Raw genomic sequence first — 13,980 nt, 5'->3', positions numbered from 1 at the left:
TCTGAGAATCCTACATTTTTGTGACATGCTGTTACTGAGTCAGTTTACTTACTTGAGGACTCTTCTCTTCTTGTAGAATTCACCATTAGTCAGTAATTATCACTTGTATTTTCATATTAACAATCAATAAATGACTATGCATATGAGAAAGGGGTCACCCATAGTAGCAAACCCACAGAGACTGACCTGATACTCCAGTACTTCTCTGTTCTACTGAGCTTTTCAGCTTCATTCAGCTCAGTGTTTTGGTTTAATGGCCCACAGCTTTACAGTTGCAGCTGCAGCAGACAGCTGTTTACAAGTAAAGCTTCAATCTGTACACTATCTGCTCAGTGCATGACGGACACAAAAAGTCAGGGATGACCTGGGGACAGATATTTATCTACTTGAAATCCTTTTCACGATTTTTTTTTCCACATAAAGCCAATCAAAGGCTCTGAGCCAGCACAGGGGCCCGTCCACATCAATGGATAGATCATGTCAGTGGATGGATTTGACTGGAGGCTGCTGGAGCAACTGTCCAATCAGTCATCATGCTGCTACAGTATGACATGATGGCGCCTCCAAATACAAGTATTCTCCTGGCACTGCCAAAAGAAAATGAAGACAAAGAGCAGAAGTCAGGATTCAGGTACTTGCTGAATTTGCAAGAGGGGACAAGTGATTACGACTTTGTCATAGACAGAATTTCACAACACTGATAAAATTTCCCCTCACTCAGCAACTCACAAAACTCCACAACTTTTCTGGCGACTTAATCACGGCTAAAGGTCAAATTACAGTTACTGTTTTCATCATTGAAAATGTTACATGTTTCAGAAAATGGTATAAATGGTAAAATCACCTGAAACAGTGTGTTCAGCGATATCTGCTTCTATCTTGGCAGGCCATGTCAAAACATACATACATAACATGTATTACACTGACAAATTCACAAGAGGGGACAAATGAAACAAATCAAACCTTTAATTAAACTCAAAACTCACACATCTGTGTGTGCGTGTGTGTATGCTTTGCCCATTGTTGTATTATGAATGTATGAGCAATACACACTTGTCAGTTTAAGGTAAAGCTGGTCTTTAAATCAGGATCCGGGAAATCACGCTTATGTCTAGGTGTTATTTTTGTATGGGGAGTTAATGTGTCTGATAAATAGCAGCATTGAGCCCACAGTTTATCCTCACATTTCTTCACTATCTCAGCTGCCAAAACACCCTTTTTCAGTCCAAATCCCATTCTCTGTCTCTAACACCGGGAAGCTATTCACCACCTTTCTACCCATTTTTATTCCCTGTCCACCTACTCCTCTCTTTCTGATAAATACTCTGTCACCTGAACTCTGCAGAGAGGGCTGATATTTTAAATTCTTCATCCTGACTGTATTTACAGGTAAACCTTTCTCTCTGCTCTCCATCAGTGTAATCCTGACATGTCCTTGACCCTGTTCCAGATCAGTGCCAATCACCTGATCCTTCATCCATGACGGCTGGCTGTGGCTGAACGGCAAAGTGACAAATATGTTATATTCAGACACAAAGCAAAGAAACGAGGGGAAGGGTGCAAATTTGCACAAATTAAGATTAGGACACATCCATGAGAGTTGAAATGTTTTCAAGTTGACTGAGAATATTCCACTTATTAGGAAATTAACAGAAGGATTGGAGTTTCTGGTTGATTCTGAGCTGTCACACAACATCTGCACAGACACTCTGCACACATGGTCTGCTCATACATTGCTAGCTAACTGCAGCTAATGCCTAAAAAGGCTTTGCATTAGTTGTTTGTGGCAAATAAATACAAAGTTCACAAATACACAAGTTAGCATAAATAATTGCATGGTTTCAATTTTACAACTGAGTCCATGGTTGAACAATCCCTTTTATCAACTTGTATATATGATATATGATATCAACTAACTTCAACGACTACCATTTCCATTAACAGCAATGCTATGCCATAACATGAATAGTCTAATATCTGTGAGTACCAGAAACACACAATGGAGTAATAATAATGAAATGAAAAGATGCTAAGTGTTGTAATTATAATCATTATCATGCAAAATGCCCCTTTCAGAGTGTCTGTTGTAGAGTCTGCAAGGCTCTGAAAGTTTAGTCTGTATGTTTTAATGACAAAGATCCTGATCATAGAAATGAATGATGTGCATGTGAGAGCGTGACTGTAATTTTTTAAAGTAAGGCTTGTCTATATCTTATCTATCCATACAGCCTACATCTATCATCTATACCTGCTTATCATTTGCACGATCATGGAGGGCTAGAGACTATGCAAGCTGACCTTGGGAGAAAGGCGGGGTACATACATCCTGGATACAGAGAGCTCACAACGATACAACACACATATTCACACCTTTTGGCTATTAGGAGCCAGTGAACACAACTGCCCTGGTTAAACAAAAGTGAAATAAGGCCAGACAATTCAGGTCCTTTGTACTCCTGTGCTGTTGGTAGATCCTGTGGACACGACAGTTCGTCCTATGCATCATCAGTAGACGACCCCATTTCCTACATAGCTTCTCAGTCGCCACAGCTGAAGCTGCCCTTTAGCCAGGCCTGTAAGCCCTAGTGGAGTTGCTCAGTTAAATAAATGGATTGCCTAATGAGGCCAGTTTTCTAACCATACAGTCACATACACAATGGATTTGAAAGTGACAAGGCGCAGTCAGCCATTATGGGCAAATAAAAGTCAAAAAGAAGCTGGTTTGGGAAAACATCAAAATGTTCAATTTGATGCCAAAAACATGAAAATTAGCCTTGTAAGCTGCTTTTTGTGGGTCAAGACAAACGATAGTTTGTCCCACAAAGGTCCCACTGAGTGTCCCAGTTAGGTATTCCATAGAGCAGATGAGGAGATATTTTTGTGGATAGACACAGTAGATACACTGTACTTTTGGCATATGTATGTTAGGGAGCAGGAAAATCATGAATAAATCGATGTGTTTTCATCTGTACACCCATATTCTGTTGGATTCTCTAAATCCTAAATGTTTTATATCAAAACACTGAGTCTCTACTAACCTAATAAAGCATACCATGCAGGCAAGAGCATGTACAAGAGGGAAATTACCTATCTGTAATTGTATCCCTGTTGGTATAAGGCAATGTTCGCTATTTTCTCTTCTCTATGCTGTGCATTTACAAGTCTAACCGAGCCAAAGTGGTCCCAGGCTTTCCAATGAGCACTCCACTGCTTTATCCAGAGAACATTTTGATGAGAGGGATGGAGGAAGGCATTTCCCTTGTTAACACAAAAAGGTAGAGTAGAGAGAGAGAGAGAGAGAGAGAGAGAGAGAGAGAGAGAGAGAGAGCAGTTTACCTGCCCACCTTGTGCCTCATTTTATTAGAGCAAATTGTCCATTTTGATTGATATTAACAGCAAAGAACTATTTTGTTGCTCATACCATTTGGGGAATTCATTTGTCAGTTTACCATTTGGGTTCATATGTAAGTGCTCACTTGGGACAGTACATGCATTGGTAGAGATCTCTATGAGAATTACATGATCACAAAATTAAAGCAGCATTGATTTATCCTTTGGCCATTTGGGTGCATATGTGTGTTTCCAGCAGGCAACAATTTTTGGATGAATGAAAGTCCAGTGTTCACTCTCTATTGCACTCTCTACCACATGCTCCAGAGTTCACCAGCTAGTCACCAACTTTGTTAGTCTGTTAGTGACTTTGTAGTTATGTGCAGGTAGTATACAGTACGTTTATGAGAGGTTTCAGAGGCTGGAAATCCCAAAACAGTGAAAGACACTGGAAGAATCGTGTGCTTAAAAATCCAACCCCAATCCCCACAATTCCGAGGGAAGAGCCACCATGTTGGTACAGGGAAGCTGCACCTCCTAATGCATGCTGAATTAGATTAGATTAGTAAATTTCAAACAGGATCCACCATTGTAAAACGATTGATGCTGATGAATAGTTGTCATTTTTAGCCCCTTAAACAAATGAGTTCTTTTATGAAGGGAAGTCTGCCCACTGACCCAGCCGTGACCAATGTCTTGACTCTGTTGCATTCTGTTGAAGACCAATGAAATCTTTTGGATTCTAGTCTTTAGTAGCTACATCACTTTCCATATTTGTTTGTGTAATTCACTAATAAAAGAACAAAAGTAATGTTTAATATAGCAAGAGGCGTTGTCTCTGCACTTTACCTTTCTGGGCAAAAGGCCTAAAGGATGAGGTTTGTGTGAGAACATTTCTTAAGATTTGGACATGGACTATTAACACATATCATATGCCAGTCAGTTGAGTAACAGGATCACAAAGGGAAAATGTCATATAGTGGAGTCTCACTTGAAGTTTCCCTTTAAGAGAAGACTCAAAAGTCAAGTGATTAAGTGTTGACTGCTCAGAAACAGCAGTGACATATCTGCTTTCTGAAAGAAATCCTTTGAAACAAGACTACATGTCTCTAATGATGCAATGTGTGTTTCTATTCAGTAAATGTCTGGCAATGCATCAACACATTCATGTTTTTCAAGGGACAACAGATGACAGTGAAGAATTGCCAACCAAATATATCCATCCAACTTAAACATAAAACAAAGAATGAGAGTAAAATTCATTTTTATTGGCTTTCTATACATATCTGTATATAGCTTTTATCTACCAAGCATGATTCACTGCCTGAAGGATCCTTTAAATCCTTACAAAACACAACAGCTTGAATGATTTTAAAAAATTAAAGCATGCTTGTAGTATGCAACAGGATATTGTACCTAAGCACACTATGATAATACATTATGTAATGCATGTTACAAGGAATCTCAAATACCCAGAGCACAAAAGCATGTTGCACTACATGTTGTGTATACCACAGCTATTTAGACATGTCATATACACATATGTGTACATCCACACTACACACTCAGCAGCAGTTTTTTCCTGTGCTAATTTCACACTTCAATCTAAAATCGAATCCTCAGAAACTCCAATAAAGCAGAAATGTTTCCATTTTGTGAACTGCTGAGATGTTGGCGTATGGTCTCAATGATCAAAGTGAGCCTACTTTAAAGATGATTTAGCAGCAGCCGATTAAAATAAACACCAAAAAAGAAACGTTAAGGAGGAGAGAATAAATCTTGCTCTTGCTGTATAATATGCCAGAGCCACCAACAGAGGCGAGAGATGGTACAGCTCAGAACAAGACCTAGCCATTATATTGTTCTTAAGCGCTCTCCTATAATAGCAGGTTTAATGCAGGTGGAAATTATGGCGATTATCTCCCCCGCCAAAGTGGGAGACGCTAGCGTTTTTGTGTCAAAGTCATTGTGTGTGGAGGTCGATGGGAGTCGCCTTGTCAATTACAGAAAGCTTAGGGTAGGATATAATGCTTTGTTATTCTCCGTCTTCCATCTCAACCACACCAGCCTTCCCATCACTCCTTCACACTACGCTGTTCCTCCTATTCTCTCCATCTCCCCGTTTTCCTTCATAAACTATCACCGTCTCTGCCTGCTCTACCTCTTTACCTCCTGTGGATGATCACCGATGAGTTACTGAACCTGAAGAGCATGTTTTTGAAAGTGGCAGGTATGAGGAAAGCTGCAGTACAACAATAGCGAATCACAGTGTGAAGTGTGATTCAGGTGCACTATAGAGGAGAATAGTGGGCAGATATTCAGTGGAGGCAGGCAGTGCAGGGCAGGTTGTTTTCTTAATGTAGGTCCCTTTATGCACTATATGGTAAAAAGTATGTGGACACACATGGACACATTTGTTAAACTGAATACTCGCAACTTATTTCAAAATACTAATTGTGAATGCTTGTTTACAGGAAGACTCCATGAGGGACCTTTGAGTTAGGATTCTCCCATTCACTGGAGTTGTAGTCCTGTTTGTCGATAGTTGGGCAGCCGACAACATGACTTTGCTTTAAACGTCAGCCATTACAAGGAATTCCCAAACCCTCGTCCTAATGTGCATACTAGTGGCACCCAGTCTTTGCTTGCTGTGTAAATAAATGAGGTAGTATTTTTGCCAGTGAGCCCCTGGAAAGTACTACCCCCAGTCAGAGCAGGGACTTTTTTTGCCCCAGGAGTCATATCTGAAAAACTGAATTTAGACCCAAGTTCTTCCTAAAGTGCAGAAAAGGGTCCTGAAGTGCTTCCCATTAAGGTAAGTCCTAACACAACGGCATACAGGGGTATTTTAGATGCCCCCAACAGTTCGAGCAAGGCTCAAAAAAAAATTTCCCAGCTTGATGGAAAAGAACTTGACTGGCCTGCACACAGCCCTGACCTCAACCCTATCCAACACCTTTGGGACGAACTGGAGCAGTCACCCAACATGTTTTGGACCTCACTAATGTCATTGTCTCTAAATGGGAGTAAATCTTGGCAATCAGGGTCTAACATCCAGTGGAAAACCAGAAGAGTGGAGGCTGTTATAGCAGCATCAATGATCTGAATTGTTATGTGAGCGTAATGTTCAGGTGCCACATACTTTTGTCACATAGTGTGTCACTGCTGGGCTGCATGGCAACATAAGTCTAGATCATCTTCCTTCCTTTTAATCTAATTTAGAGATTACAATTTCAATAAATTTACATTTTTCTACAGCACTTTTAGTTTTAGCTCTGCACATCCTGGCTGTGTCTATCATCTCACTATCCAAATGCCTTTCTTTTTTACATTAACTATAAAAGAACACCATTTCCTGGAATCGGATTAATATAATCCCATTGCATGTAATCCGTCACTTTCCAAACCTGCGTAGCCTCTCTATGACAAGCAATATGAGATTATATTATTAATCTCAGTGTTGAATTTGGAGATAAGGGACAGCACTTGTTCTTAGCTGGTGGAGAATACAAGAATGACACGCAGAATTTCAGACCACTGAAAACCTCATAACTAGAATTTCATGCTTTAACGGCAGTCTAAGGGTTTTGTGCTGCAGTATGTTGAAATAACACATATATCTCTAGGTTCTAAGCTCCAAAATGCATGGTAGTCAACCCCAAGTTTCTAAAAGATGATGTTTTATGCAGGATTTTCATCTGAAAATATCAATATGTTAAGTAGAGGAGGAGTAAGACACTATCCTACAGGGAAATTTATTGACTGCATTGCAGCTTTGGAGAGAGAACTTGTTTCTTGTATAATTGCTCAAAGACTAGCACAGTATACAATGTAAGGAAAATCTCCAGGCCACACTATGGTCTAAATCCAGGTTTTCCAGGTTAGGTGTGGCAGACCAGTTTGTCAGTTTGGAGGCTGGAGAAGCTCTTGCTTTGGAGCTCCGGAGGACTCACGCACCTCAGGGCATTCCGAGGTGACAGGGTGGCCTTGGTCTGTCCCATCCACTGCACCAAAGAGATGATGTTACAGTCACACTGCCACGGGTTATCATGGAAGTACAGCTTCTTCAGGTCTGAGAGGTCAGAAAACAGAAATTATTGTTAAAAATGAATCATAGTGGCATCAATAAATGATGTAGTCATTTTTACCTCTACTAATATGAGTAACTCCTTTGTTCCTGTGAAAATGGGACAGTAAAAAGGCAGGCTGGTGGCAGTCTTACCAGGCATATGGGCAAACATGTTTCCATCTACTGTCTTCAGGCGGTTTCCACTGAGAGCCAACTGAGAAAGCTTGGCCATGTTCCTGAACACATCAGGTGGCAGGAGCTCCAGCTCATTGTTCCTCACGTAGAGTTCCTGGTTCAATATTCAGCACATTTATTTTTGTGGCCTTTAGGTAACCAGTGTGCAGTAAGGAACGGTGTGTAATGCAGTCTCAGTGAACATATATAACCAGGTGCAAGTGGTGGCTGGATAGTGAATGTAAAACGTTTACTGGTAAGGTCACCTAATTGTCGTTTTCACATTCAACTGATTCTATCTGACCTTTTTTTCTGATTTTCTGTTTGTGTAAAAATCCAAAACACTCCGTTACCTGCAAGTTGCTCAGGCCATCCAGTGCTGAAGGGCCCAGTGTGGACAGAAGGTTGTTGTCTAGAACCAGCATCTCAAGAGATTGCAGTGGCCCAAATGCTCCAGCAGGAATGGTCTTTAGACTAGATTGGAGAGATACAGAATTCCTTAATTAACATCAACACACTGTACAACCACTGGATCTAAAATGAATGTAAATATCTATTGGACAGTATGAACACACTCTTTTCTCATCAAGTGATGATGGTATACACTCAGTGTACAAACTATAACAACCTCCTCTCTGCTGTTTAGCTTTATATTGTGTTGTCTCGTCAATGATGAAAGCTATCACTTCTCTTTTTCTCTTTTCTGTAACAATGCTTCTGTAGTTACTGGTCCCTCAGTATAGTTTAAGCATAGGTGGAGATGGACCAAGTGACACATGAATTATTTTGTTCTCACCTTGTGGGAACACGTCATTGCTTTGAGCACTGTCCTAACAAGGCTGTCCTCCCAAGAAGAACGACAGCACTAGATATTGCAGCAAGTACCCCAAAATATATTTGTTTACAGTTAATTGACAAAGTTCTCTAGTGGCTAAAGAAATAATGATAGGAGCAAAGGAGGAAATCAGGGGACGTTGTTGCAAAGAAGCATAGTGCATAGGGGGAGCCCAGGGTGGACGGATGGCTCAACAAACAAAATGTCAGACTATCACGGGAGACCTCTGTTTCCTGTTTCCAGCCAACAGTCAACGCTGTTTTTGTAAATCATGAAGATGATCGTTCCGGAACCGGAACCGTAACCTGTGTGGTTATTATTATCACCATGATGATGAAGATCACCGTTTTAACTCAAACCGTGATCTTTCTCTTAACCTAACCACATTGTTTTTGTGCCTAAATCAAACCAAACCTTTCCCATAGCATTGTCCCATCATAAAACAGATTTACTTTTCAGCAGTGATTCATAAATGGTTTTGGAAGGCAAAGACAAAGTCATTTTGCCAAGCTTCTATCTGTCATTCTAGAGGGTATGGACAAACAATATATTTTGTCATTTAATTTGGAGAGGACCCTATACCCAGTCAAGAGCATCAATATTGGATGATTCTGCCTATGTCACCAAGATATGCAACAGGATGCAAACTGACATGAAAGTAAGATTCATCACATGTCCATCCACAACCTTGAACTCCACACACAAAATAAAGAGTATCTATCTACTTATGGTATCACAAAGTGCAATAGGTTTGGACCTGTTGTTGTCTAAGTTGAGGAACATGAGCTGTCTGAGTCCTGTGAAAGCCTTAGGAGAGATCTTCTGGATGCGATTCAGTGAAAGGTCCAGAACTTTGAGGGCAATCAGAGGCTTAAAGGCGTTAGACGGGAGCATTGTCAGAGCATTGAGAGGAAGGTCTAAGTCTGACAAGTTCCTCATTCCTGCAAACATCTCAGATTTGAGGGTGCCAATCTGGTTCTGTCCCAGCATGAGGAAGCGAAGGTTCAGGAGATCCTAGAGACATGAAAGAAACAAGTTTTGTGATCATATTATTGCAATGTGATTACTGTTAGTGTAATTCCTCTGCAGACACTTTACCTGGAATCCCCTTGGTGGAAGGTTGGTGATGTGGTTGCCGTAAAGATTGAGGAGCATTAGTTGCTTTGCACCAGAGAAGGCCTGGGGGTGAATGGATGTGATGGCATTTCGTTCTAGGTTGATACTCTCAATCCTTGGAAGTGATCTCAGAGCATTAGCCTTCAGATCTGTGATGCCGTTCTCACCTTTACAAACATAGCAGTAAGAAACTTGGTTACTTAAGCTGACTGTATGTTTACTGACAGTAAATGCCAGATAGCCAGATACATTATCTTGTGTCTTGATTGTCACAACAAGAGATGATTGGATAACCACAAAGTAAAGCACCTAGTTTGAGGATCCAGGCATCAGGGGGCAGTTTGGAGGGAACGGTACGAAGGCCCCTCTTATGACAGTTGACCTCTGACTTTTCTGAACCGGACTTCCTGGAGCATTTACAGACATTGGGACAGCCTTCCACAGCCTGCAACATCCATAGGATCGCCAGCATCAACCACACTAAGTGCTGCATCTCCCCTGAGGAGTGACGGGTGAGGAGTGATGGGTGAGGAGTGAGAGGTGTAAAGAGAGAGAGAGAGAAAGAAAGAGATTGCTTTGGGATAACCTTGACAGTTTATGATTGGACAATTTGAGTTAGATAATTTTTTAGATGTCACAGCCTTTTCCTTGGGAAATACCTTCAGTAACATTGTTTTTAATATTTATGTGTCTGTGTGTACCAAAGAGTCATGTGTATGGAATAAAGATGCCTTTGTCAAGACTGATTAATTATTTATAGCTGAATACCGAGGACCAACCTTGAAATTCCATTATTATGGTAATATCACAGGATCAGCTTGTCAATTACAGCGGTGCCTTGCAATTTCTTTTCATAAGAAAATGGGAGCTAGTCTTTTTAGTACCATCTCAAAAGGGAATGTGGGACTGTAACTTGAGCTTGTCCAGCTTGGACTGCTTAAGCCTCACATTAGCTTCAGATCAACTATGGAATAAGTTTTTTTGTTTTGTTTTGTTTTGTTTTTTTATCAAAAGGGACTGTGGATTGTGTCCCTCATAATTAACAATGAAATTGCATTAGGGTGGTATTACTTAGTGGTCAGCATGAAGACGTGATCAGTTTCAATGTACTTTTACAGAGAAACCTCAAAAATGTACATAAATACAGTATTTAAGTAAATATACAAAGTGACTTTGCATCACTAAGGCAATACAGCAAGTGATTAACAGAATATCACACACATATATACATATTTATATACAGTTATTTTTTAATTTGTATTCATTTAAATTGTGCATTTGTTTCTCTCTGTCTCCTTCTTTATTCTTTATTCTTGCTATCACTGCTGTCTGTAACAACTTAATTTCACCAGCATGGGATCAATAAAGTTCAATCTTATCTCATCTTCTCTCTGTTATCTTTCCTCTCCAAATAAAATCGGGCTAAGTAAAGGTCTGGATAACTACTCAAGTAGAACTAAAAATACAAACAAGCAGTGTTTCTTAAATTATTTGCCAAAATACTTTGACTACACAAAAGGATGTGGAAAATTTGAAAATTATCTGCAGCTAATCCTATTTTGAAGCCCACCGAGCACACCAAGACAATCCTTTGAAACATCAAAAGGAAAGCAGAGCAACAAACCGAGTGCCCACACACACTGCAGTGACACTTTGAAACAAAGAGCAGCTTTTCATCAGTAAACACACTAATGCCTGATTACCGTTTGAACAGGCTGAGGTGCATTTGATTTCTCCCACTCAACTTGAAAGCTGATCCAAATAAAAAACCAAAGTGATAGAGTTTTCCTCCTTACCTGACCACACTGCTATCACTTTGGAAACAAGACCAGATTCTCCAGATGTCTGGTCACTTTGTTTTCACCTCTCAAACTGGTCTGTAATTACCAGTTGCACAGAGAAGTAGCCCTGGTGTCTGTGGCCTATCTTCCACTGAGCTGTAAAAACTCATTTTGTAGATACACAAATTACACTTAAAATTCATTTAAATATCAGAGGAAGCACTGCACAATACTCAGTTCTCCCTGTGTTCTGAAGCAGGTTGATGAAATAATGCAGCGTATAAAGCGTTCTCTCTAACCTGACATAAAAGCAGGTATAAAACACTTACCAGTCTAGCAGAGTGGGAACACAGCACCAGCCTCAGCAGACAGTGAAAGCTGGGTGTGAAACTCCCAGAACCACAAGTTCTGCAATGTCACAGACCCCAGAGAAATGTGGCGTCCACAGATTATGGCATCAATCCATGTTATACTGCCAGGTCTACCGACTGTGTGTGTGTGTGTGTGTGTGTGTGTGTGTGTGTGTGTGTGTGTGTGTGTGTGTGTGTGTGTGTGTGTGTGTGTGTGTGTGTGTAGTATGTTTGCACTGTGTGAGTGTGGGTTGGTGGGTGCTTTGATTCTGTCCTCATCAGAAAGAAGTTTGGGGCAGAAGGGTTTCTAGCAAGATGTAAATTTTAAATGAATATTTCAACATTTTGATCAACTCTTCGTCACTGTCTTTCCAAAACTTAGATGAGAAGATTGATACCTCTCTCATGTCTGTCAGTAAATATGAAGCTTTAGCCTGCAGGTTATCTTAGCTTAACGCTCTAGTGCAAAAACCTCTTTGAGCCACGGCACACATTTTACATTAGAAAAATCACAAGGCACACCACCAAACAAAAATGTCACAAAAAGTATAATTATTGAAATATAATGAAAATCTAGCCTAAATTTACTTACTCAGTGTGAAACCTGGGCCTGTTTAGTTGAAGCTGATATTCTTGCAGGAATTGAAGAAAGACACACAGGAAGATTTCACCTGATTGGTGCTCTAAGCCTTAGAGCACCAATCAGGTGAAATTGGATAATCTTCCACAGCACACCTGATGATTTCTCACGGCACACAGCATGGCACACAGCATGGTTGGGAAACACTGGTCTAGTGTGTAGGATTTAATGGTATCTAGCAGTGGGGGTGCAGATTGTAACCAACTGAATACACCTTGCCTCAATGATAAAAACATGATGGGTGATCTTTAGAGCCAGTGTTCGGTTTGTCTGGATGGGTTTGGAAGAGGACCTGCTCAGGGTTTTCAGGTGATTATGTACCAATGTTAACATACTTTTAAATATTATATTCCATTTCTGCCATATTCTGTCAATAGATCATTCTAAATGTTCCTCTCTGGTGATTTAAAACAACAGCTGGAACAGGGGGAAAGAGTTAGCCTGGCTCTGTCTAAAGATTACAAAATCCACCAATCATCACCTCTAAGATTTATTAATTTACAAACTATATCGCAATTGTTTATACTATGCAAAAACCAAGTTGTGTAGTCTTGCCGTCCAACCATCAGGGAATACAGGAAGTGCTGGCTGCTGGCTATAGCTTTCTATTTACCATACAGGCCAAAGACTGGTATCAATCTTCTCATCTAACTTTCAGCAAAGCCTTATGTTAAGATTAATGTTGGAAGGCAGAATCAGGGAGGGGGCTGTACATGTGAATTGACTGATTGAAGTCCCCATACAGGCAGGGTCATAGAAGGCAGTATTTCCATACTAGCATCATCCACATCCGGATAATCATAGGAAAGTCAGTGATCCATATCAGGGTAAGAAGAAATTCATTTAAGCGTTTAAGCATGGGGTCACATGCAATATTTTGAGCTGAGCTTTGTTTTCAAGACAAAATCTAATTGAAAAGTTCAATTCATCACTATGTAAATGAGTTACGAGATCACAAAATAATAAAGTAGTGTATGAGTAATGAGGAAGGTAATTGAAATATTTTAATAACTGTAGCCACCAGGGTCCTTTCTGGTTTTCATCACAGTTAAAGATGTAATGCTGCCAAGGATCACAAATCATATGCGAATATTCAGTAATTAAGTTTTCAAGATTTAAATCAGGTTTTTCAATAACAAAGACGGCCATTCTGTGACCTTGAGAGTAATGATATGTATGAATTACTCTTTGTTTCTGGAAACAACTCAACATTGCTGCTGCTCTGACAACTCATTGTCAGAAAGCCTCCTTCCTCCTCTGTTTCCCTGTGTTTCCCTCACCCCTCTCTTTCATGACAGTGTGTGCCTGTGTCTGGACTGGGTGTTTCTCGCCAAACTCAGTTCACCTACACCTGCTCCCAGTGCCAATCAGCCACCACAGCTGCAGCCAATCACCAGCCTGGTAACAAGTCTTGGTCACCTTAATAAAGCTGGACACACCAAATGAAACAGAAATAGTTTTGTGCGACATTGAACTTTGGATTTGTATTTAAGTGATAATACAATGTTGATGTTCACTAATGAATTGGACAGAGTGAGAATGATAAAGTTTAACACTAAAGATAGTCTTTCCCTGGCAGTACTGCTTTATATCAAGGCTTACATCCCTTCCCTGAGTTTGGAATCAAGCACCAAAACCATCGATAGACAGATTGCTGTCAGGGGCCCACTCAGTGAAAGTCTTGA

The 13,980-nt window shown here is 40.3% G+C and overlaps 1 protein-coding gene across 1 annotated transcript; it reads right to left on the bottom strand.

Annotated features, from left to right (window-relative positions):
* Positions 1-7,211: 7,211 nt before the first annotated feature.
* LOC139348089 (leucine-rich repeat-containing protein 15) lies at positions 7,212-11,447 on the bottom strand. Its single transcript, XM_070988037.1, has 7 exons — positions 11,321-11,447; positions 9,834-10,022; positions 9,507-9,691; positions 9,166-9,422; positions 7,927-8,047; positions 7,553-7,688; positions 7,212-7,402 (listed from the first exon to the last, which is right to left on the bottom strand). The coding sequence occupies exons 2-7, from the start codon at positions 10,015-10,017 to the stop codon at positions 7,212-7,214; spliced, it is 1,074 nt and encodes a 357-aa protein (XP_070844138.1). The 5' UTR covers positions 10,018-10,022; positions 11,321-11,447.
* Positions 11,448-13,980: the final 2,533 nt, after the last annotated feature.

Source organism: Chaetodon trifascialis, chromosome 19 (assembly GCF_039877785.1).
Source record: "Chaetodon trifascialis isolate fChaTrf1 chromosome 19, fChaTrf1.hap1, whole genome shotgun sequence".
In the NCBI taxonomy this organism is placed as follows: domain Eukaryota; kingdom Metazoa; phylum Chordata; class Actinopteri; order Chaetodontiformes; family Chaetodontidae; genus Chaetodon; species Chaetodon trifascialis.
This window is presented reverse-complemented; position numbering and strand designations above follow the sequence as displayed.